At 38.9% G+C, this 21,854-nt stretch overlaps 1 protein-coding gene across 1 annotated transcript in view; it reads right to left on the bottom strand.

Moving 5' to 3' along the window:
- Window positions 1–631: 631 nt before the first annotated feature.
- pde1cb (phosphodiesterase 1C, calmodulin-dependent b) overlaps window positions 632–21,854 on the bottom strand; it is a 117,854-nt gene continuing 96,631 nt past the window's right edge. The window contains exons 7-19 of the mRNA XM_085377780.1: window positions 18,937–19,003; window positions 18,595–18,711; window positions 18,163–18,303; window positions 16,220–16,320; window positions 14,515–14,643; window positions 13,947–14,048; window positions 9,394–9,514; window positions 7,784–7,865; window positions 6,761–6,881; window positions 4,313–4,488; window positions 3,584–3,817; window positions 2,523–2,585; window positions 632–873 (exon numbers count right to left, since the gene is read on the bottom strand). Of these exons, the coding sequence (XP_085233906.1) occupies window positions 857–873; window positions 2,523–2,585; window positions 3,584–3,817; window positions 4,313–4,488; window positions 6,761–6,881; window positions 7,784–7,865; window positions 9,394–9,514; window positions 13,947–14,048; window positions 14,515–14,643; window positions 16,220–16,320; window positions 18,163–18,303; window positions 18,595–18,711; window positions 18,937–19,003 (1,471 nt within the window). The 3' untranslated portion in view covers window positions 632–856. The remainder of the gene's footprint in view (window positions 874–2,522; window positions 2,586–3,583; window positions 3,818–4,312; window positions 4,489–6,760; window positions 6,882–7,783; window positions 7,866–9,393; window positions 9,515–13,946; window positions 14,049–14,514; window positions 14,644–16,219; window positions 16,321–18,162; window positions 18,304–18,594; window positions 18,712–18,936; window positions 19,004–21,854) is intronic.

Genomic DNA, 21,854 nt, shown 5'->3' with positions numbered 1-21,854 from the left:
ACATATACAGACTGTCTAATATATACAGTAAAGAGGACATCAACAATATGTTCCTGACTGCAAGGAGCACAAATGTGTTAAAACTTCACAATGTCTGAGGAAAGCACTACGGAAGGAAGCATTGTTCAGAGGAAAATGAGCCACAACCGGTGGTGAAGATTGCATGTTAATGTGTCTAAAGTGGCTTCAGCGGCCATAAGAAGCTCCCAACAGGAACTTCCAAATCAAAGGGGTAGAGCGTTTTACGTGAGAATAAAACAGTAGTGCTGTACACATGTCCGTATACTGTACATGCTATGTAGCAGATAAGAGTCCCTCTGAATGTGCATTTACTCTGCATTTCAAAACAAGTCTGCGTTTTGTCTGTGATTGAAGAATTAAAATATGTGACTGCTTAAAAACACAAAAAAAGGTTTTCAGTTTTATAACCAAACCATGAAGAGAGCTGCTGAGGCAAAGTGGGACTTGTACAATGGCTACGTGTATGTGGCTATGTGAAACATACTTATTGAACATACTTGGAGAAAAGTAAATCGATGGTATACTTTAAGAAAAAAAGAAAAAATCAGGTCATTAAATCATCTTAGCTGGCTTTATCAGTAAGCAGGAAGAAAAGAATAATGCACGTGAGAGCCTGGGAGCAGAAACGTGATAAAAGCAAAAGAAAAGAAAAAAAAAATGGCTGATTATAAAGACAGGGAAGCAAAGGTGGCTGTTTCTCAGTGTCCTGTAGAGGGCGGCACAGTCCAACTAATGACTCTCTAACGTGAGTCTGAGTTCTCCCATGCAAGATTTAAAGCAGGTTTAAGTTGCAGCAACAGTGACAACAGAGTGGCACTGGTACTCCCCAGCTTACTTACTCCATCACGACCTCTGTTTGGGGGCAAACAGGAAAGAGATATTAATCATTTAGGGAAATAAATGATATATTTGTGTTATCTTCTAATCAAATACTCCAACACTGTGATTCACAAAATTAGTAAGTTACCTTATTTCAAGGGAGATACAGTGGTGTGGAAAGTATTTGCCCCCTTGGTGAGTTCTTATTCTTTTTGCATTCCTCACAACTACATGTTTCAGATCACTGAAACAATTTTATTATTAGACAAAGATAACCCAAATAAATGCAAAATGCAGATTTTAAACAATTATTTCATTTATTAAGGGAAAACATTTTATCCAGATCTGTGTGAAAAAGTAATTGCTCCCTAAACTGGTTGAGTCGCTTTTGGCAGCAAGAACTGCAATCCAGCATTTGTGATAACTGCCAATGAGTCTCTCACACCACCTTTCAGGAATTTTGACCCACTCCTCCTTGCAGAATTATTTTAATTCAGCCACATCGGAGGGTTTTTGAGCATGAACAGCCTGTTTAAAGTCACGCATCTTAATTTGATATAAGTCCAGACTTTCACTAGGCCACTGCAAAACTTTCATTTTGCTCTTTTGAGCCATTCAGAGGTTGTCTTGCTGGTATGTTTCAAGTGAACTTCAGCTTCAGGGCATGAATTGATGGTTGGACGTTCTCCTTCAGGAATGTCTGGTGGAGAGCAGAATTCATGGTACCATCACTTACAGTAAGTCCTCCAGGTCTTGAAACAGCACAGAAGCTCCTGAGCATCACACTACCACCATGCTCGACTGTTGGTATGATGTTCTTTTTAAATGCAGTGTTAGTTTTACACAGATGCAACAGGAATAAAACCTTTCAAAAAGTTAAAGTTGGTATTTTTTGGTCGACAGCATTTTTTTCAGTCTCTTTCGCGTTGTTGAATCATGAACACTGACCTTAACTGAGGCAAGTGAGGCCTGCAGTTCTGTAGATGTTGTTTTGGGTTCTTTTGTGACCTCCTGGATGAGTCATTGTTGCTCGTGGGAAGGCTCTATGCTGTTCCATGTTTTCACCATTTGTGGATAATGGCTTTCACTGTGGAAGCCTTAGAAATCACTTTGTAACACTTTACAGACTAAAAACTGTTTGTGTCTCATCTGTTTCTTTAAATTGTGGCATGACTCCTTTGAGAATCATACCACGGCTCCTTTTTGAGATCTAGCCTACTTCACTTTGTCAGTTTCTATTTAAGTGATTTCTTGATTCAGCAGGTCTGGCAGTAATCAGGCCTGATTGTGGGTAGTGAAACTGAACTCTGAATGCTTTCCAAAAAATGTGGTTAATCACAATCATTCATGCAATCATGTATGCATACACAATTGTTAAATCATGTACACGTACTACATGTATGGAGGTAATTACTTTTTCACATAGTGCCTGGTAAGTTTGGATAGCTTTTTTTTCCTCTTAAAAATGAAATAATCATTTAAAAACTGCATTTTGTAACAGGTGGTCTTTGTCCATTATTAAAGTTTTGATAATCTGAAATATTTACGTCTGAAACAAACAAAAAAAAAAAATCTGGAAGGGGCAAATACTTTCCACAGCCCTGCATACAGAAATAGATGGAAATAAAGATATTTCAGTTTTATTTTCTATCAGTAGCTTCAGGCTGCAGGGTTACACTCACCCTCGACTGCTTTGTTTTTGTCTTTTTCACCTTCTGGAGACTCGGCCCCTTCTGACAGCTCTCCTGAAAAAAGAAATGGTTGTGTTACTATTCTGACTGTACTTATACATTTAAAATCAGCATTTAAAAACATGCAATAGTCCAATGAGTAATTCTAAAATACAGACCCACAGAATGGTCTGTATAACGAAGGCAGCATTAAATTATGTACAATCCCCAAATCTACAGAATTTAGTCTGATGGAAAGTTGCAACTTCCAAACAGAATATTTTGCTCAGTGTAAATGTAATGCTCTGTATAAAGAGATGGAACAAGCTGATAATACTGTCAGAAAAACTGAATATGATAATATTTTAAAACTTGAAGCAAACACTGGGAAAATGAAAATGGGGAAATTTGATGCTCATAAGCTAAAAATATGATTAAAGGAACTTTGCATTTGCTCTCTTTTTTCAAAATTTAAAAAATTGGATAGAAAAAATCCTCCTTGTGTTTCTCATTCTGTTCTAATACAATAACAAACCTATTCTTGGATTAAAAAGCTACAACAATCCATCAAACTGATTAGTCAGTCCAAGTGACACGTATATTTTAATTTCAGCTTTTCATATGTGCTGATGTGAAGCTTTTTCATCTCAAATGGGATACTGTTCACAGTATCTGGACTTCAGAGTGCTGCTTTGATGAAACGAGACATAAAGATCCCATGATTTGCTTTAAGGGTGGGTAGTTTTTTATTCTGACTTTGAAGGGAGGGATTTGGTCCAGTCTAGTTAGGAATTAACAAATATTTTGTAAACATTCATATGTACTCGAAAGATTTCATTAAAACGTTACATTTTGGAAGTTAATCTAAGACTACACTGATGCACTGATCAATATCAAATTCCATGGAAAAGTTAGCTATGTTCTGCAAACTTTTATGATCACTTAAGCTCCCAGAAAAAGTTTGCATGTCAGTAAACTGTATGTACTGACTGCAACATGTAGAGGATCAGGCCTTAGGTCACGTCTTTTAAAAGCCGGCCATGCTGTGGGATTACATAGTTTAAAGGAAGTACCGTTCTGCAGTGGGGGGCTCTTGTGCGTGGCACTCCCAGGCTGTGCTCCCTGCTCTGTTTTCCCTGTGTTACCATCTGGTGGTGTGCTGACCTCTTCCGACTTGGGCGACTCTCCCTCCAATTTGTCCTCCTTTGGTTCAGGCTGTTCGGATTCTGCTTGGACCTCCTGGGGCTCCATCGACTCTTCCTGCTGTGCTCGCTCCTCTGCTTCCTTTTTAGCTCTTTCCTCTGCTTCTGAGGTAAAATGGAGTATGGGAGCAGTTTAGAAATATTCATAACTCCTTATTTTTTACTTTAAATGAGGAAAATTCGAGATGAGGATTAACAAACAGTGTTTTTGTTAACACACTGGAGCTGTACTTTGTGGACTTTAAATGTAAGTCTAACATTCTTTCTTTTAGCTCTGTTTTTGGTCTCCACCAACTCACAAGACATATGTAGCTTCAGTCTAATGTTTTTTGTGCTACTGTAGTATGAAGTAAATTAAATACAAATTAATCCACACTGACATACTGATCAGCAGTGGTGTATTATTTCATCATGTCTCAACAGATCATGTTCCCACCAATGCTGTTGTTGTGCAGGCCAGTTAAAACCTCCCTATAAGTCGAAAGCAGTGCAGCTTTTTAAAGCCAATTTTCTGTGGAGAAGGTCATGATCTGTTTGGACAGATCAGATTTACCATGGCCATAAATCACCATATTTTCACTAGATCGAACTGTACTATACCTTTAGTGGCCTGGGCTTTCCACCTCTCTCGGTTTTGATAAACTTCTTCATTCCACAACGCTTTGAAGTTCTTCATGTCCACCGTCAGGAGAGAGCCCGGGCCCGATGAGCTGCTGTCGGAGCCCATGCTCTTGACACTGTGCCTTTTGCTTTCATCTGAACTAATACTGTTCAGACTGGACAGACAAAAAAGAAAAATGTAAACAAGAGATAAAGTATCTAGAGGTATTCAAGCAGCTCTGAGAGACTGAAATCGGGCCACTTTTACCATCACTGGGCATGTATCTGCTGAAAAGAGGTTAATGCAGTTGCATGGCTGCAGCTGGTGGTGTTTAAGACAATGGAAGCATTAGCATCATTGCACAAGACTGGCTGAAGATTTTAAGGAGTTTTCAAGAACAATTTCCTAACGGAAAAGATGTCAGATATTTCAGTCAAATAAAAAAAAAAACACATTGCGTAGATCATCTGGTCTTTCATGGGAGATATTGATGAAAGACTGATTATGCAAATCATAACCAAATTGTAATACCACAAGCCAGCAAAAGCTGTTTTAAATTAGTAAACCAATGTGCCTACTCAGTGAGCGGCAAAGTGGCAAAACACATACTTGAATTTGTTTCTTTACTTTTACCATCAGCCTGTGTGTGATTCTGTAGTGATATAGAGAAATTAGTTTGGGGAGTTGACAGTAGGAGGAGGTGCCACTGAAAAAGAATACCCCAGGGCAGCGCAATAAAAAAATATATACTCAAAAAAAGTTTAATGCAATCTGGTCTGATGACATCTATTAGCCTGGTATACAGTATTTAGTTTATACCAAGGACATCTTTCTTAACAATTCATTATGTGAATAAATGAACCTTTGATTTTATACATCACAGTTACATTTTACTCGGAATTATTGCTTCATGCTTTTTGAGGGTAAAGAATCGTTGTTTTGAATTTATCTGACCTAGTTCATATCTGTGATTGTGAACTTACTTCAGGTTGGTTCATTTTAACTCTTTGACCTTGCTCTTCCATGTTAATGTACCAATTGCTGCCATCATATTTGTTAATCATGTCACACTTTGAAAGCTCCTGTTTTTCAAACAAAAGTCGGGCATTTAGAAGGTGCTCATGACTGACTGAACAATGGGACTTTTTATTATAGGCACTAAAAGTCACAGACCTCCAGCTGCAGGGAATTGCAGTTCTACACTGCTGGAAGACCCCTTTTAATGGATCAGAAAAGATATTCCAAATCTATTATGTAAGGTACAAGAACGTCAGCTTCCTGCAATTCTTTTAATAGTTGCAGATATTTAATTCAAAGTTACTAATGTCAGTGACGTTAGCCCTAGGGAAAAAAAAATCTATGGGATCTTAAAAGTCAGAAGGAATCTGTCTCTGGGGACCATAAATGTCAAAAAAAATTCTTTTTCAGCTAAAAAAAAACTTGAGCTTTTAGATTTGTCTGCGTGTTGAAAAAGCAAGGAAGAAGCAGAGGTGGGTAATCATAGGAAGCGAGACAGACATAGTTACAGGTGATTGAAAGCAGCTATAAACGGTGTGAAGAAACAGTCCAAGGAAAATCAAAAGCACCCAGGTGTGTACGTAGACAAAGAGACTGCACAAGTGGCAACACTATCTGAGATTTCCACTCGGTTAGCTTTGACTAGAGGCCCACTGAGTGATGCTAATGACTGCTGTTGAGGAGAACAGGGAGGATGATATTGATGTGCAGGTGCAACAAAAGATGCAGAGCCAGACTCCCCAAGTACTGCTTTATTTTGCAATGAGCCCACTTAACAAAACATAAAGTTTAAACAATTTACAGACTAAAGTTTTTTAATTATCTTTCTCGTTATAGTTTAAATATTATGAACAAAAAAGCAAGCGGAATGTACTTTCTTATTTGGGAACTTTGAAAGCCTTGCACATACGTGATTGAGTACGAGGCCGGAGGAAAAGTATTGAGCCAATTAATTAAACCAGTGAAGGCAAAATCGCTTCCTTTTGTATCTCGAGAGGCTTTTGTGTATGCCAATCCAGCACCACAGCTCATTCTCGATCACGGACGGTGAGGTGAACTCGACTAGCATCCCTAAAATGTCAATTTCAAGGTTTGTAGCTCTGCTTGATGAAAGGTGGAAACATTTCCACGCACAGAAATGGATTACTCATGGGAGACTCATCTGCTGTTCTCAATACTTCCATTAGATATGCCGTTATTGCAGCAGGGTTGTTGAGGTCTAATCTTGTCATTGAGCAAGTAGTTTCTTGGAAAGGTACACGAGGAGAGAAAACAGCACGTTTTTTTTATTCTTGATCGACGAGGCTGGTTGAATAAAATGTAATGTGATTTACATACAGTCACCCACTTCCATCTGCTTGGTTTTCCGACTGAGCTGCACAAACTTTTTTATTCCTAAATGATCTCTGAGAGAAACCACTGCAGCTTACCTTGAGCGTCTGAAACCAGTCAAACCGGAATGGGAGGCCTCCTCAATGAGTGGCGTGACAATGCGCTCCATCATGTCGGTGAGCACAGTAAAGGTTGGCACTACGATGAAGTCTATGAATCCTGGAGATGAAGACGTCGGCAAAGGTAATGTTAGCATGTCTGCGGTATATAGTCACAGTCTATTTTGTGCTATTAAAGGTTAAAAAGAAGAAAAGAAGCCCAGAGCAAAAAAAAAAAAATCTTTTTAACGTTAATTAGTAAAACGGGCAAACAGCAGTTTGATGTAGTGTGTGATGTAGATGTAGATTGCACAATGTAATAATTATAGAATAATGACACATTCAGACTGGTTGGCTATAAGCTTTCCTTTCTTCCTTGCCACTGGGTAAGAAATCTATCGGGAAAACTAAAGCAATAAAAAACAGAAAGAAGACAGTTCTTTGATTTTTCCAGTTAGTTGGAGGTCTGAAGGACAGAATTAACTAAAAACTATACCAGGTACAAGAAAATATTCCTGTTGGCGAAGCAAATAAAGAAGTCAAGATGAGAGAATGATAGAACCAAAAGTGAAATAAGAGTGAACCTCAGAGGGAACTCAAAACCTGCCTGCTTATCAGCAAATATTAGCTGCTGTTTCAAAATAGATGCCAGTTTCCTATATGATTAGTGTTTCTGTGGAGACAGAATAAAATAGCTTATTTTGGTTTATTTTTATTTCTTTTACACATTTTTCCGATATTTTCTTGTTCAAATGTGGCAGACTTCAATTACTCGAAATAAAAATTAGCCTTTTTAATAATTTGTGATGCAAAAAATATCAATAGATTCAGTAATCTTCTGTGAAAACAGTAAATACACCTTTGGCCTATGTAACCTCTACACTTTTAAACGTGTTCTAGCTAGTTCAAATGTTTGTCCATTCCTCAGTGCAAAATTCCTTCAGTTGCAAGATGTTTTTCCCAAAAAAAAGTGGCGTACTGTATTGTGCAGATGGTTTATGTGAGGGTGGGGAAGCCTCTCACCGATTTGTGACTGTGCCACCATCGTTGACTTTCGGTCACAGAGTGGAGAGAACGGCAGCCCGAGCTCAGCTTCTTTGTCCCCCTGGAAACACAAGAGCTTCTTAAGTCAAAATCCTCCTGTCTTTGATATTTTTGGGCAAATACGACGCACCCTGCAGACATGCACACACACATCTTTGCCTACACACTTACCACTGCACACCATATGCTCACACTTCTATCAACAGACCTTGGATTCGTCTGAGCCCCTCCCCAAGTGCGTTTGGGCCGCAAATGTGTTTCATTTTCTCCTCTGTTTTGTCACAAACAGATGAGATGTGGAGTCGGGAGGCAATGTTCTTTGGAGAGGCTATTTATCGGCAATTCGTATCCCCAGAGACAAAAGGCTTGTGAAAGCAACCACAATAACAATAGCACTGATAATGGGAACAATGTGGATTAATAATGGACGAGATTTAAGCAGTGTGGCACCATTTAAACGTCTGTCCTTCTTTATGAGATTTACAATTACGCCATTTATTATTTATAGCATAAATTCATTGTCACGCTGTACATTTTAATCTTCTATGGAGCACGTTGTTCTTTTTAAAAACACATTTGCTGGTGTGACTGCATATTTCTCTTGTTGGTAGTGTTTTGCAAAAGCTTCACATTAACAGCATTATTTCCCAATATTAATATTTCATTTTTTTATGTCACACTCACATGAAGTGTGTTTCACACTTCATGTGAGTGTGACTGAATCAAAAGAATAAATCGCTTTTGTTGACATAGCACCCAAAAACTAATACAATGCACCAGCGACAAAGATGAGCAATGACTAAAACCAAAAGACAAATAAACTGCATTTCAAATCATGTGTTTCATCTATCAGCAAGAAATCTCAAGATATTATTTCCAATGCCTCTCTTCAACCTCATGTCTTCATTAAGGCTCTGTTGGACTGCGCAGTAGCACCTCAGAAATTTTCAATCTCACGCCAGCATTTAAAAGTCGATAAATCTTGCACGCTAGATATTCAATTCACCTCTAGGTGCTTGATATTGTAAGGTAAAGAACCTACAATAATACAGAGAAAACCCCAACAATCAGACAACCCCCTGTCAACAAGAACAAGGCAACAGTGGGAAGGAAAAGCTCCCTTTTAATAAGAAGACTCAGAGAGGTGAATCCATCTGTCGCAATCCGCTGGGCATAAGGGGAGGGAAGATATCATTTTTAATGTATAACACCTTAGGTGGTTTTTTTTAATAAATTAATTCAGCAAATTTAACAGGTGTCAGTTTGTCAAAATATAATCAAAGTTATAAAAAACTCAAACATAGATAGCTACATGTGGCTTATTGATCATGGCAACGATATACTTCCGATTTATGACCCTGAATTCCAGAATTTCATGAAATTGGAGAGCATGATCTTCCCCCAAAGGCTTGATTAGTTCTCAGCATGACTACCTAGTAAACTGCCAGCTGAGGGTAAATTTGACCTTTGTGTCTGAGGTCAACTGAAAAGCATGCCATGTTCTCTCTGCATACATTTAAACTACCACTAAACCATACACTGTACCACCATCATCCAACATGTTACTCTGACGTAACAGAGGAACTCACCTGTCTGAAGAACTCCTCTAGTAGGGAGGTGGTCCAACGGTGATGGAGGTCCCAAGTCTTGGCCGGGTGGCTGATGTCTGCTGTGTGCAGCAGCAGGGACAGCGCCTTTGGCTTGTCGATGCTAAGAGAGAGAAGACAGGCAGTTTTAAAAATTGCCATCACGGCTGTTTTCTTGAAAAGTCTAATGGTTTATGTTTTGTATGTGTGTTTTTATAAATGAAAAAAGAAGCTATTGTTAAAGAAAAAAGAAAATGATAGAAGGAAAGAAGGACAAATAACTATTTGCAATGCAGCCAATTGATTTTGGAGGTATCATGATAAACTGTATTGATTGAGATCATTTTTGTGTTTCTGGCTTTAAAAAATGAATGTGAGTCAGAAGTACTTTATCTGCCAAGTTCCAGCTTCAGGTTTTGCCAAAAACCTGGCAAAAAAAAAATAAAAAATAGAAGTTGTTACAAAGACATTGCAGATTAATCTTGGATAAGATTAATGAAAGACCCCAGAAAAGATGCAAGAAAATGCCAATAACGGTAAGTATCCCTGGCACAGCTGCACAAGAGTCTGCAGCTGTCCAGAAATGAGTCTGTACAAGAAATTCAGTCTAAGTGACAGGTTAGCTTTTTATTGTCTTTTATGTTTTACTGCACATTCACTGGCTTGAGTTTAGTTTTTCGTCCCCAGTCACTTAGAATATTTAAAAAAAAACATTATTCCAACATGACAGCAAGACAACAAAACTGGTTTTGTTTTCACTTTGCGAGTCTTCAAGTGTGTGTATGTGTGTGTCTATGTGTGTGTGCATGTGCAATCATAGTATAACGAGGTCCTGGAGACACCAACTGTAGTGAGAACTACTACAAAGGCGGCTGTGAGGAGTGTGGCAGGTGTTTAAACAGTATGACTGCATATCTGTTGTTTAAACGTAGATTATTTACTAAATGCGATAACATAGTTGGTATTGTTTGCACCTTGTGGGTCTGTGTGTATGTGTGTAATCATAGCATAATGTGATCCTGGACATAACAAATGTAGCATGATCCAGAAAGCCCGTAGTCTGTAGTCGATTTGAGTTTTTATGTCTTTCTGTTTCTGGGCTGACCACACGTGCAGTCACAAGGATTTACAGATATTGGCTTGAAGCCAAAATAACGGCCAATTGAGTGATGACTGTGTTGGTCACACTTTTGTGACACCAGTTCTTAGATCACAAAGACATAATCATGGGTATCACAGTAACATATAGTACAATACATACAATACATGTATAATTTCGTATTTATAACTATCTTAAGTGATCGTGGCTCAAGAGTTGGGAGTTCGCCTTGTAATCGGAAGGTTGCTGGTTTGAGCCCTGGCTTGGACAGTCTCGGTCGTTGTGTCCTTGGGCAAGACATTTCACCTGTTGCCTACTGGCGGTGGTCAGAGGGCCTGGTGGCGCCAGTGTCCGGCAGCCTCGCCTCTGTCAGTGCGCCCCAGGGCGGCTGTGGCTACAATGTAGCTTGCCATCACCAGTGTGAATGTGTGTGTGAATGGGTGGATGACTGGATGTGTAAAACGCTTTGGGGTCCTTAGGGACTAGGAAAGCGCTATACAAACACAGGCCATCTCCCATTTCCATTAAATCTAATTTTCAGTACTCAAAAAGATGAAATGCACTATTTTCATTACAGTAAGGAACCCCCTACCTCCAGCACTATGTGTCTATCTGTATAGTCTTCCATCCAGCCATCCAAAAGTCCTCTTCATTCATATTACTTCCACATTAAAACACAGTATGAAGATCATCTCAGCTCTAGAGAAATCGCAACCTAATATCAAAATCTCATGGTAAACGGACTGAATCATGAACAGACGCATATAGAAAATAGGCAGTCACATGAAAATGCAGGCACAATAATACATGCATAGCAGAGGTTAAACAGAGGTGAAAAAGACTAGCTCACGTTTTTTCCCCTCATTCCATTTGTGGCAGATTGGGTCTTAAAGTGCACTCTAAGCAGGCCTGCAGCAGTCTGGTTTGAATTACTTCACATTAGAGTCTATTCAGCATCACAGCTCCCTGCAGACTGCAATCTCTTATTTTGGTGCATGCTTGCGTGTGTGCGTGTGTGTGTGAGCACCCAATACTCTCCCTTGACGATTACCTTCAGGTCAGCAATTTTCAAGTTATATTCACAAATACAGGGAACACAATATTGTTGATACCAATATATATTTTTAGGAAGCCACTTATCTACATATCAGTGCCTTCTGAGTAATTTTCAGATAAGTGCTCGGCATTATCACGGTGAAAAGAATACCCTGAAGGTCAACATGTTTCTTGTCAATGCGGCAGCTGCATCAGCACTGATGAGTCATCACATTGCATGATAGTTTGCTTGATAGTGTTTTTATTTCTGTATGCACGCTTCAGCTCAGTGTCTGCATGTACAACAGTTATCGGTCACTGCAGTCGTGTTAGGGTGCTTAAAGTGCTTAAAAAGATGCACACCATTAATGCACTTAAAAATACCAACAGAGTATTATGTAGAACTTCTAAATGAATCAGGCACATATCTAACGTCATTCACTACCATTTAGTTTAAGCAAAGCAGGGCCTAAACTTTGTTTTTTATATAGATTCACTGCAAGAATTTTAAAGAGAAGCAAAGTTGTAGCCATTCTCTCTCGGATAACATTAAGAACCACCTCAGCATAATTTGCCATCCATATTTTTTATGTGTGGGTCTTTTCTCTGCACTGGTTCACAGCTCTGTGGCTCGAGTCATTTTTTACTCAGGAACAGCAGCCTGATATTAACTGTCAGAGGTACAAACCTAAGGTGTCCATCGCAGTGAGATTGGATATTAAACAGGCCTTTATATACAACCCCTTTAGTACGACATCCACATAATATCCGACCAAGCCTATGTGAGAACAGAGCAGGCAAATATCTACTGAATTCACAAAAGGCGTCACGTGTCCTTCCTCTTGCACGGTCTCTCCAAACATTTCCCTTTGCCTTAAGCAAACAGAGTATTTGCAGTAGTGAGAACGCATCTTAAGTGCGCAGTCTTGCTGAAAAAGGGCAACTCCTGACATTTTCTTACTTTATTCTCTGGATATTTTCCAGAGTTAAAAACCTAAAAAACAGCGTCTTTGCAAGGTCACTTGCGAGCTGTAGCCCTACTTTGGCTCCCACTTCGCCTCATTAACGCTACATCACATCTGTTGCCAATCTATGAGGTTTGTATGGGTTCAACATAAATAAAAAAAATACACAAGAGATTGCATGGTAGCCTTCTTGACAAGTTTACTTCATTTTGTAGTCTGTATTAGATTTTGGGAACGCACTTATGAAAGTTTATCCCATAAGTGACTTTGTTTTAATTTTACTCTTTTCCTTTTTTTATGATTATTCCATTCTGGGATGAAATTGTGTACCATTTATTTTCCCTAGTTTGTGTCAGTTAGGCATCCCTGTGGCATAATAAGAGATAAGAATATAAAATGTGAACATCAGCAGTTCACAACAGCCAAGTCAGTCTGTGAGAGAACCAGCTCTGTTAGATACTTTAGTTTTTGTTTTCTACTATCAGGGACATTATCCTGCTTGGGAGGAAGCTTCCATCAGATAGTGTGTAACAATGTTTAGGTGGCTGGTGCATGTAAGAATAACATCCACATGAATGCCAGGATTCAAGGATTCCCAGGGGAACATTGCAAGGTAGAGAGATAAAGAGTGTTATTCCCTCATTGTTTCTGGGTGATGTTATTGATAATTTCTCTTCTTGTCTTCCTCTTGTCTAAATTGTTTAAGAGAGGAAACAGTTGAGAAGTTCCTTTTTTTTCATTTCTCCATTTTTGATTCTGCTCATATCTTCTGCTGTGCAAAGGATTTCTGATATTCTTTACCAAAGTATAACACCCAGAGAATATTAGCGACTGTAAAGTGTGAGGGAGCATTAATGCTAAAGAATACAAGCAGCACAACAATAATTCTGTCAAAGGAAGTGCTATATTTTTTTTCTGTGAAAACGAAACATTTTCTGCTAGCTCATCAGCAGTAGCAAAAGGACGGCATGCCAACAAACCTGCCAGCAATTTCTGGCAGCGGCTCTTTTTTTTTTAGCCACAGTGTGTAAATAAATTTCACCCTGCCAAATCTGGTGTGACTACACCGTAACTCTGTTGCAGACGTCCAGCACAGAGAAGCAAGCTGCGTTTGTGCCTGAGAGGCACCGTGGTAATTCTCTGTTGAATACCTGCACTGTGTAATGTGCGACATTTGGTACTATTTGGCAGCAAATGACTCGTTGAATTTAATTTTTTTATGTTGAGTAAACAACACCTGAGCAACAGAAATCCTCCCTTGTTTTTCATTCCAGAGGTCCACCTGATATAAAACAGGCCTGTTTATAGTGTTTCTCTCCATGTGCCTCCTTTGGGGCAGGATTAATTAGGTTGTAAATGGCAGGTGGTTAGTAAATGGTGGCTGATAGCGGGGGTAATGTAAATTGCAGGGGCAAGGGCGCACATTATAAACTGTAATGAAGGAAATGGCAACTGACCCCTCCGGTTGTTGTAGGAAGTTCTTCATGGCCTTAACTTGCTGGAAGTGGCAGGACATGTCTGTAGCCAGCACCATTTCCACTACTAAAGCCCGCAGCTCTCTAAATGAAAAAAGGAGAGAAAACGTGAGCCATGTGCAGCATAAAAAACGGTCAAACCTGCGGCTAATAAAAGCTGACTTATTTTGAAGTCTTTGTAATTAGATGAAGGCGGTTTTTGAGAACTATTTATATCTGATTTGACAGTAGCTTATGCTGTATGTAATCAGATTAGAGCTATCTTCATATAACAGTTCCATTTCTATAAAGTTGTTGAGCCTTGGAGGTAATCCAGCTTTGCTGATTTTGACTCTGTGTTTCTACTGTGTATAAGTAGCCTGGAAAAACAGGAGCTCAGTTTACTTTGAGTAGATGTTCATTGTGAGACTGCTTGACCTGTGCGCTCTGCTTGGTTTTATTCATGCTTTGTCTGTTCTTATGTGATATTTTTACATCTGACTTTTAATCCCCTTTGCTGTCACTCACCTATCCTGCACCCTTCCTATCATTCTCTGTCTGTGTTACTGACCTCCAGTCATCCTTAGAAAGGTTGTAGAGGATGTTCATTTCATCGTCGTCCTGCAGCAGGCGATAGGCTGCGCTGACATGATGACTCTCCAATACTGAACGATCATTATACAGGATAGCTGTGTCTGACCTGTCAGTCCAAAAGAAAGAAAACTCTTTTCTTGGGCTATTGCAGGGAAATCAAACAGCTCAGAAAACACATGAGGGATCCACAGATGTTACTAAATCCTTTAAACATTTTTGCAGATGCTAGTCAAAATCAAAGATCCAAATTGGTTGCCTACTTGAGATTCATTTAGCTGCTTCTGTTTTACTTTAGTTCAAAAACTGTAGCTTGATGACACTATAAAGAGTGCTGTGCTCAAAACACTGAGTGCACAACAAAGCTATTGCTGCAGTCTGGTAACTAGTGAAAGATCTGACATATTTCTTTCCTGGCAAATCCAATACGACATGGTCAAAGACTAAAATTTGGTTGAACTCTCACCTGCCAAATGCAACAGAAAAACAATGAAAAGAATAAACAGAAAAAATAAAGAAATAACATGTGGAGGGTATTATTTACTTAAACCTGCATCAAAGCTAACATATTTTTTTTAAAAAAACTTTCATTATTTATTGAAAGGCTAAGGAACACTGACTCTTCTAAGGTTCTAAATCAAAATGAATAAAATGACGTTCATGCATCCTAAAAATAGGAGGGCACTGGTCAAAAGAAATAATTTTGTTTCTCATAATAATAGATTTTAATTGTTGTGTTAGGTGAAATGCCAAAAAAGTTTCAAAGGACTCTATCTGCTGCTGTGAAAATGTAAGTACACCCCCATGATTTTAGGCCCATATTTTGCCCTAAAATGTTCTGTGGCTGAAAAACAAACCCAAATCATCACCTCTCTGCCACCATGCTTGACAGCTAGTATGAAGTGTTTGTCATGATATGCTGTGTTTTCACGAAATGTGACACTCTGCATCGTGGTCAGACATCTCCACCTTGGTCTCATCTGTCCAAAGAACACTTTTCCAGATGTTTTTGGGTTTGTTCAGGCCCAAAAAGAGAAGAGGTTTTCTCCTGGCAACCATTCCAACTCTGCAGCCTTCTTCCAACTGTACCGTCAGGAACATTAACATTATATCTGTGTGAGTTTGATATTGTCTTGGGGTTTCAAAATTTCTCTTAGCACTGCAAGGTCTGACCTTGGGGTTAATTTGCTGGGGCATCCACTACTCAGAAGATTGTAACATGTTGTTAACAAACACCTAAATGCTTTAGACCTGTAAGCTGCCAAAACTTCTGCTTTTACAGAGATGGTCACAGTTGCTGATGATCAATTAATCAAATGCATTTTATTATCAGCACCTATCAGCTACTTATCTTAAGTCCTATAGAAGCTGTAATGGTATACTTAGTTTTTCATAGCTGTATATAGAGTCCTGTGAATTGTTTTTCCTTTTTTTTCCAAATGATGGTAAATGTTTTTCTTTCAAGTTGACAAGAGTGAAAAATGCTGAGCAATTCCTTGTTTTGTAGAACAGATTTTTTTTTTTCAAGAGGATGAGTTTTGGAGTTCATCTGGACTCCCAACCAGCCCCAGTGTTATTACTGCACTGCAGGCGATCACAGTGTGATTGTAAAGCCCTCTTGCTGCAAATGAAAACATTGATCGGGCGAGTCAGTGCCATGCATTTATGATTTAATGATCCATTACCTTGTCTGAATGTGGAAGTTGTTTGTGGTCCCCGTGTGCTCGTAGTCATGCACCGCCGCCGCAAAGATCATGGCAAAGATCTCAAGCTCAGTCAACCAATGCTGGAGGCAAAAGAAGAAGAAAAGAGGAGGACAAGGGAGCGAGGGAAAAGGAGGGGTGAGGTAAGGATGATGATGAGGAGGGCATTAAGACGGATATATAAGAGGGAACGGTGTTCAGGAGAAGAGGTAACGACATGGAAAAGACAGACATTGACAGGAAAAGGAGGTGGGGAAAGTAATGAACAGAATGGACAAAAATTAGAGAAGAGAGATGAGAAGCAAGTGAATTGAAAAAAGAGAGACGCAGGGAATAGAACACCAAGCCATAAAAATGTAGAGGCGAAAAGTGATATAAAAGATCCAGAGAAGTATGCGGCATGAGAAATACATTACCGTCAGGGATGAAAGGAAACAAATGGGAAGAAGGAGATAGAGGAAAAGGTTAGAAAAGCAAAAAAGAAAACTTCAGATAAGACAAGCTCTATTGAAAATTGCATTTTAAACTCTCACTTCATCACTTCTGGTTTCAGTTTCTCTGTGACGGTCTGTCAATCTGCTTTGTTCCACATATGTCACCAAATATTACAAAAAAACCCCCCACAAGTCTCTTTTTTAAGTTTACTATAAGTTTAGTGTCACAAGGTGAGACTACACATCACACCTTCCTATGTGTGTTTTTGGGGCATGTTGTAGCTGTTTGATGTGCGATTCATGATTACAGCAAAGAAGATAATGTCAGTGCAGCAGCACACTGTTGCAGGAATAGTTTGAGATAATCTTATTTCATTTCTGGCCAAGATGTCAGTGAGGAAGATCGATAACAACTCTTCAATATATAATTAGTTAATATTATTGGTGGATTTGCGGATTTTTTTTCAGTGAATCAATCATTAGTTTCATCTATAAAATCTAAAATCTAATCTGTAATCAGCACACTGTAATCAGGGCTTTTTCCCCTCTAAGATGTGCATGCATCTGAGTGCCCTCACATACACAGAGTGGGGATTTAGCTCAGGAAGCCCAGTCGATATTGGTGACTAATCAACAGTGGGGGGTGGAGGAGTCATTAAAAACAGGGTGGATGCATGATGGCTGATCCACCACTCACTGTATTTCCTCATGGGTCTGCTTTATGAATGACCTGTTGATTGTTGATTTAATGGAGTCTGGAGGGCCTGCAAAATGATAGATGTCCCTCACCTGCTCTCCAAGGAGCCTGTGGTTCTAGCAGTAATGTGGTTTTCTCCGCAAGGCACTGCCCAGAGAAACATACCATGTCGACAGCTGTCGCAGCCACCTTATTAAGGTGATTAAATAAAAACACTGGAAGCGGGGGCAGCCGGCTGGTTAGGGACTTTGAACTCAGGCTAGTGTTTTTTATTCCTTTTTTGAATAAATGCTGCATCAGAAACGCCCTAAAGTCACCTCGGTGCAAAGAAGTGAAATAGGTCACCTGATAGTAAAAAGAGCAAAAGCAGCAAAATCTATGGAGCAGCAATGATATACCCAGGAAAAAAAGGCAAGAGGTAATATTTTATTTTATATTCGGTGCCTATTCCTTAGATGTTTTCAACCTTCCTAGAATTAATTTTGGCTCTTGTTTATTTTTTTTGTCTAAAAAGATGGTTCATGGATTCTTCAGGCTAAAAAAAAGCCATATTTAAAAGCTGAATGTCAAGCAAAGCTGCAATTAGGCTGACAGAGATGTTCTGAATACCATGTGGATAAAATCCCCTCACTTTCACAGACTAAGCTTTGATCCCGTGAGCCTGCTTTCTTGGAACTAAACCAAGATGGTCAACAGTTTTTTTGGGGGGTTTTTTTTTGCTTGTTTCTTTTTAGCAGGTTACTGTATGTATGTGTATAACATTATGTTACCTAACTTGTCCATGTTTTACTCACCACCATGCCAGTCTTGAGTAGCAAGTAGTGCACAGTCTGTGTGACATCAGCAGCATGAACCAGGTTGTGGTAGGGGTTTTTATGTTTGCTGTATCCGACCTCAAGGGCCTCAACAAATGACACCACCGCAGAGATTGGGATCTGACATTAGACAAAACAACAAGAAAATGTAAACAGGAAACCCTTCTCCAAGATATCTGGTGACTTGAATGATGTACTATCAGTTGAGATGAAATGTGGCCAGCCCCCTTCATATAATGATTAAAATTTAGTGAGATAATCTTATTCTAAGGTGGAGAGGAGAGTGTGCCCACATCCATCAAATAAGGAACAGTGAAGATTCTTACTCATACTGAATAGTTTTTCTTGTTTTAATGGCATAAACCACCACATATCAGTTTCAGGTGGTACATTATTTCCTTGGGGCTTTACCTTGAAACGACTAATGAGATCATATCTTGTGAGCAGCTCGTAGAATATGAATTTAAGTGCGTGGTCTCCACTGGCCTCATTCAGAGCGAAGACATCAAACGACCACTTGTCAACATTCTGTATGAAGGAGAAACATTTAAATAATGACACCATCCTTGTCAAACAACTTATTCATCCTCTACCAACACAAAAGGAAAACACACAACACAAACAAACGGTGCCAAAAGTCCACTTCATATAAATATTTCAGAGTATGTCGATTTTCACAGCGTGTATGTGTGCACCAAGTAACTTTTCCTTATGCGTATGTTTCTTTTTGAATGTGAGTGCGCACGTTAATACCTTAAGCACAGATATGACAGAGGCCGGGTAGCTGAGTCCCACCATATTGGAGGTACGCCGGTACATCCTGTTTGAACGAGATAAAAACATCAAATGAAAAGCACTGCTGAGTGCAAACAGCAGAGGTTACTACACCAACCCCAAACCACAGCCTGCTGGTTTCCCTAAAGCTTCAAATATGCACAACTCACTGTGAAGCTATATTAGACAGGTTAGGTTGAGAAGAGGTAAATGCTTTGCAAGCGGCTTTTAAATGTGTGCTTGGAAACCATTAAAGGCTGGATGGCTGAAAACTTCCTCCAACTAAATGAAAGTAAAACCGAAGTCCTCTTATGTGCCCCAGATAGACATATACCCAGTATAATAAATGCTCTTGGTCCTCTTTCAACGTTTGTAAAACCATCTGTCAGGAACTTAGGGATTATCCTTGATCCTGCTCTTACGTTAGATAGTCATGTTAAATCTCTTGTTCGGTCTTGCTTTTATCATTTAAGAAATATTTCTAAATTGAGCTCTATTATATCCTATACCGAACTGGAGATTGTTATTCATGCTTTTATCTCTTCACGACTGGACTATTGCAATTCCCTGTTTACTTGTTTAAATAAAGGTTCTTTGGAGCGTCTGCAGATCGTTCAGAATGCTGCAGCAAGACTTTTGACGAAAGCTTCTAAATTTTCACATATAACACCGTTGCTCATGCAGTTACATTGGCTTCCTGTTGAATTTAGAGTCCAGTTTAAGATTTTGGTTTTAACTTTCAAGGCTCTTCAACAGCAAGCACCACCATATATCATTGAACTTTTACAGCCCTATGCCCCTAGTAGGTCTCTGAGGTCGAGTAGTCAGGGCCTACTTGTCATTCAGTATACGAGACTGAAAACTAGGGGTGATAGAGCTTTTGCTACTGTGGCCGCCAGACTGTGGAATTCCCTTCCTCAGGACTTACGATCCGCTGATTCATTGATTACTTTTAAAAAACAGCTAAAAACACATCTTTTTAAAACTGCCTTTTGCTAACTTTGTTTGTATTTTGTCTTTTTAATCTGTTATATCTTGTAAAGCACTTTGTGATCTCTATCTAGAAATGTGCTATATAAATAAAATTTTACTTACTTACTTACTTACAAGCTAGTCTTTTTTTCTTTTTTCTTTTTTTTTTTACATGCAAAAGCTTTATCCTCACATATGAGGATAAAATATGGTTTTACTTCATTGCAAGCTGCAACACAAGCTACATAATTCCCCATGAGACCAACGAGTCATTAGATTCAGTTGGATGGCTACAAAATTAGTGTGTGGTGCTCAGCATCTCGCAATTTAGTGGAATAAGAACAGATGCTAGAGATTCAAATTTAGCATCACAATAGTTGTAATGAACGGCAGATATCTATACAGATAGTGGACAGCTCAGAGTGCACCGCGCTGTTCCACATTTTCACTTTAATCCTCCATTTTCCAATATGGCTTCACTGTAAAACAGATTAAGAAAGATTATAACTCACATGTTAGAGGCTTACTGATTTAAACAAATACATGTTGCATGTTACTGTGTGATAAAGCACAGCCTAGAGCTGTATGCAGCTCTCCGAATGATTGTGCTTAGCCAGGCTTGCCAAGGAACTGATGATGTATTGTTGACTCAGGTGAGAGAGCCAGCGTTCCGAGGATGCACACACATTTCCAGCAGATTGAAATTTTAACCAAAGAGTGTGGCTTTAAATTTTGAATTATTTCCTCTCTCTCCTACTTGTCAGTCGCTCTCATTCAGTTTGGTGCTCACACGTTCAGATAAGGCAGTCTTAAGTAAGAACTTCATCACCTATCAGCAATAATATACCAGAGATTTACATTGCAAGACAGAAAAAATATATTATTTACATATGTATATATATAGTAATTGAATAATAAATATGCCAAACGGTTTGCCTCTCTCACCTTTACTGCTTTGAATCCTTCCTCCCTCTGCTGTATACCTAAGTATTTATTAAAGCACCAACAGATGTAAATAAAGAAAAACCTAAAAACAGACAACCCTCCTCCTCCAGCTTTTGCTTATCTATTCTAAGAGCCTCTTATATATGAGCTTTACACCTGCCAAAAGTAAAGTCTCAAACTATTTTTTTGGCTACAAAGAACTACTATTTCCCTCGGTAAAGGATTCTACTTAACCTGCACCCCTGCCTCTCACTATAAAGTCTTTTTTGCTTTTTAGACACTTCATACGTCTTCATCTGAACTAGAGTAAAAAGACCTGCGGTCAAAGTCTCCTGTCATGATTTGATTATCTAAAGATTGTAAACAATGACCAGAGGAGAGGCACTAGTTCCCTTCCAGACCACTTGAATTACTATATGCTGAAAGGTTATTATTGATCTTTTTGTCTAGTAGTGCCAAAAACATGTTGCCAACCCCCAGCTTTAATAACTACTCTTAAATTATGTACAAAAGAAAGTTCTATTACTGCATTTTAGTATTTGCCTTATTGCCTTCAAATGTTTTTCATGATTCATCTAAAAAGACTTATGTCATATCAAATTTACACATCAACATATCATCTATCCAGACACAAACAAAAGCAAACAGCATGTGCAATAAAATGGGTGACTTAAAATAAGTTTCGAGCCTCTGCATAACTCAGTTATTTACTATTCCTCATTAAATTACACAAAACTTTGAACTACTTTAACAAACAAAAGCAAACAAAACAGCTTTAGAACACCATGTCTTCTATCCATTTGTTATGCAAGGCCAAACTAAAGACGCTGATTGAACTGCTTCAAGTCGTGACACTGATTTGGATGCACCAATAATAGATTGGCAAGGGGGGAAATAAAAGGTGATAGGCCATGAATTATTTAGGGATGATGGCTCCAGGCTCGGATGTGATCGTGGAAGTGTTTTTGTGCGACACAAAC

The sequence above is a fragment of the Diplotaxodon limnothrissa genome, linkage group LG18, assembly GCF_057381915.1.
Source record: "Diplotaxodon limnothrissa isolate DT_005_m linkage group LG18, D_limnothrissa_male_GT1.1, whole genome shotgun sequence".
NCBI lineage: Eukaryota > Metazoa > Chordata > Actinopteri > Cichliformes > Cichlidae > Diplotaxodon > Diplotaxodon limnothrissa.
This window is presented reverse-complemented; position numbering and strand designations above follow the sequence as displayed.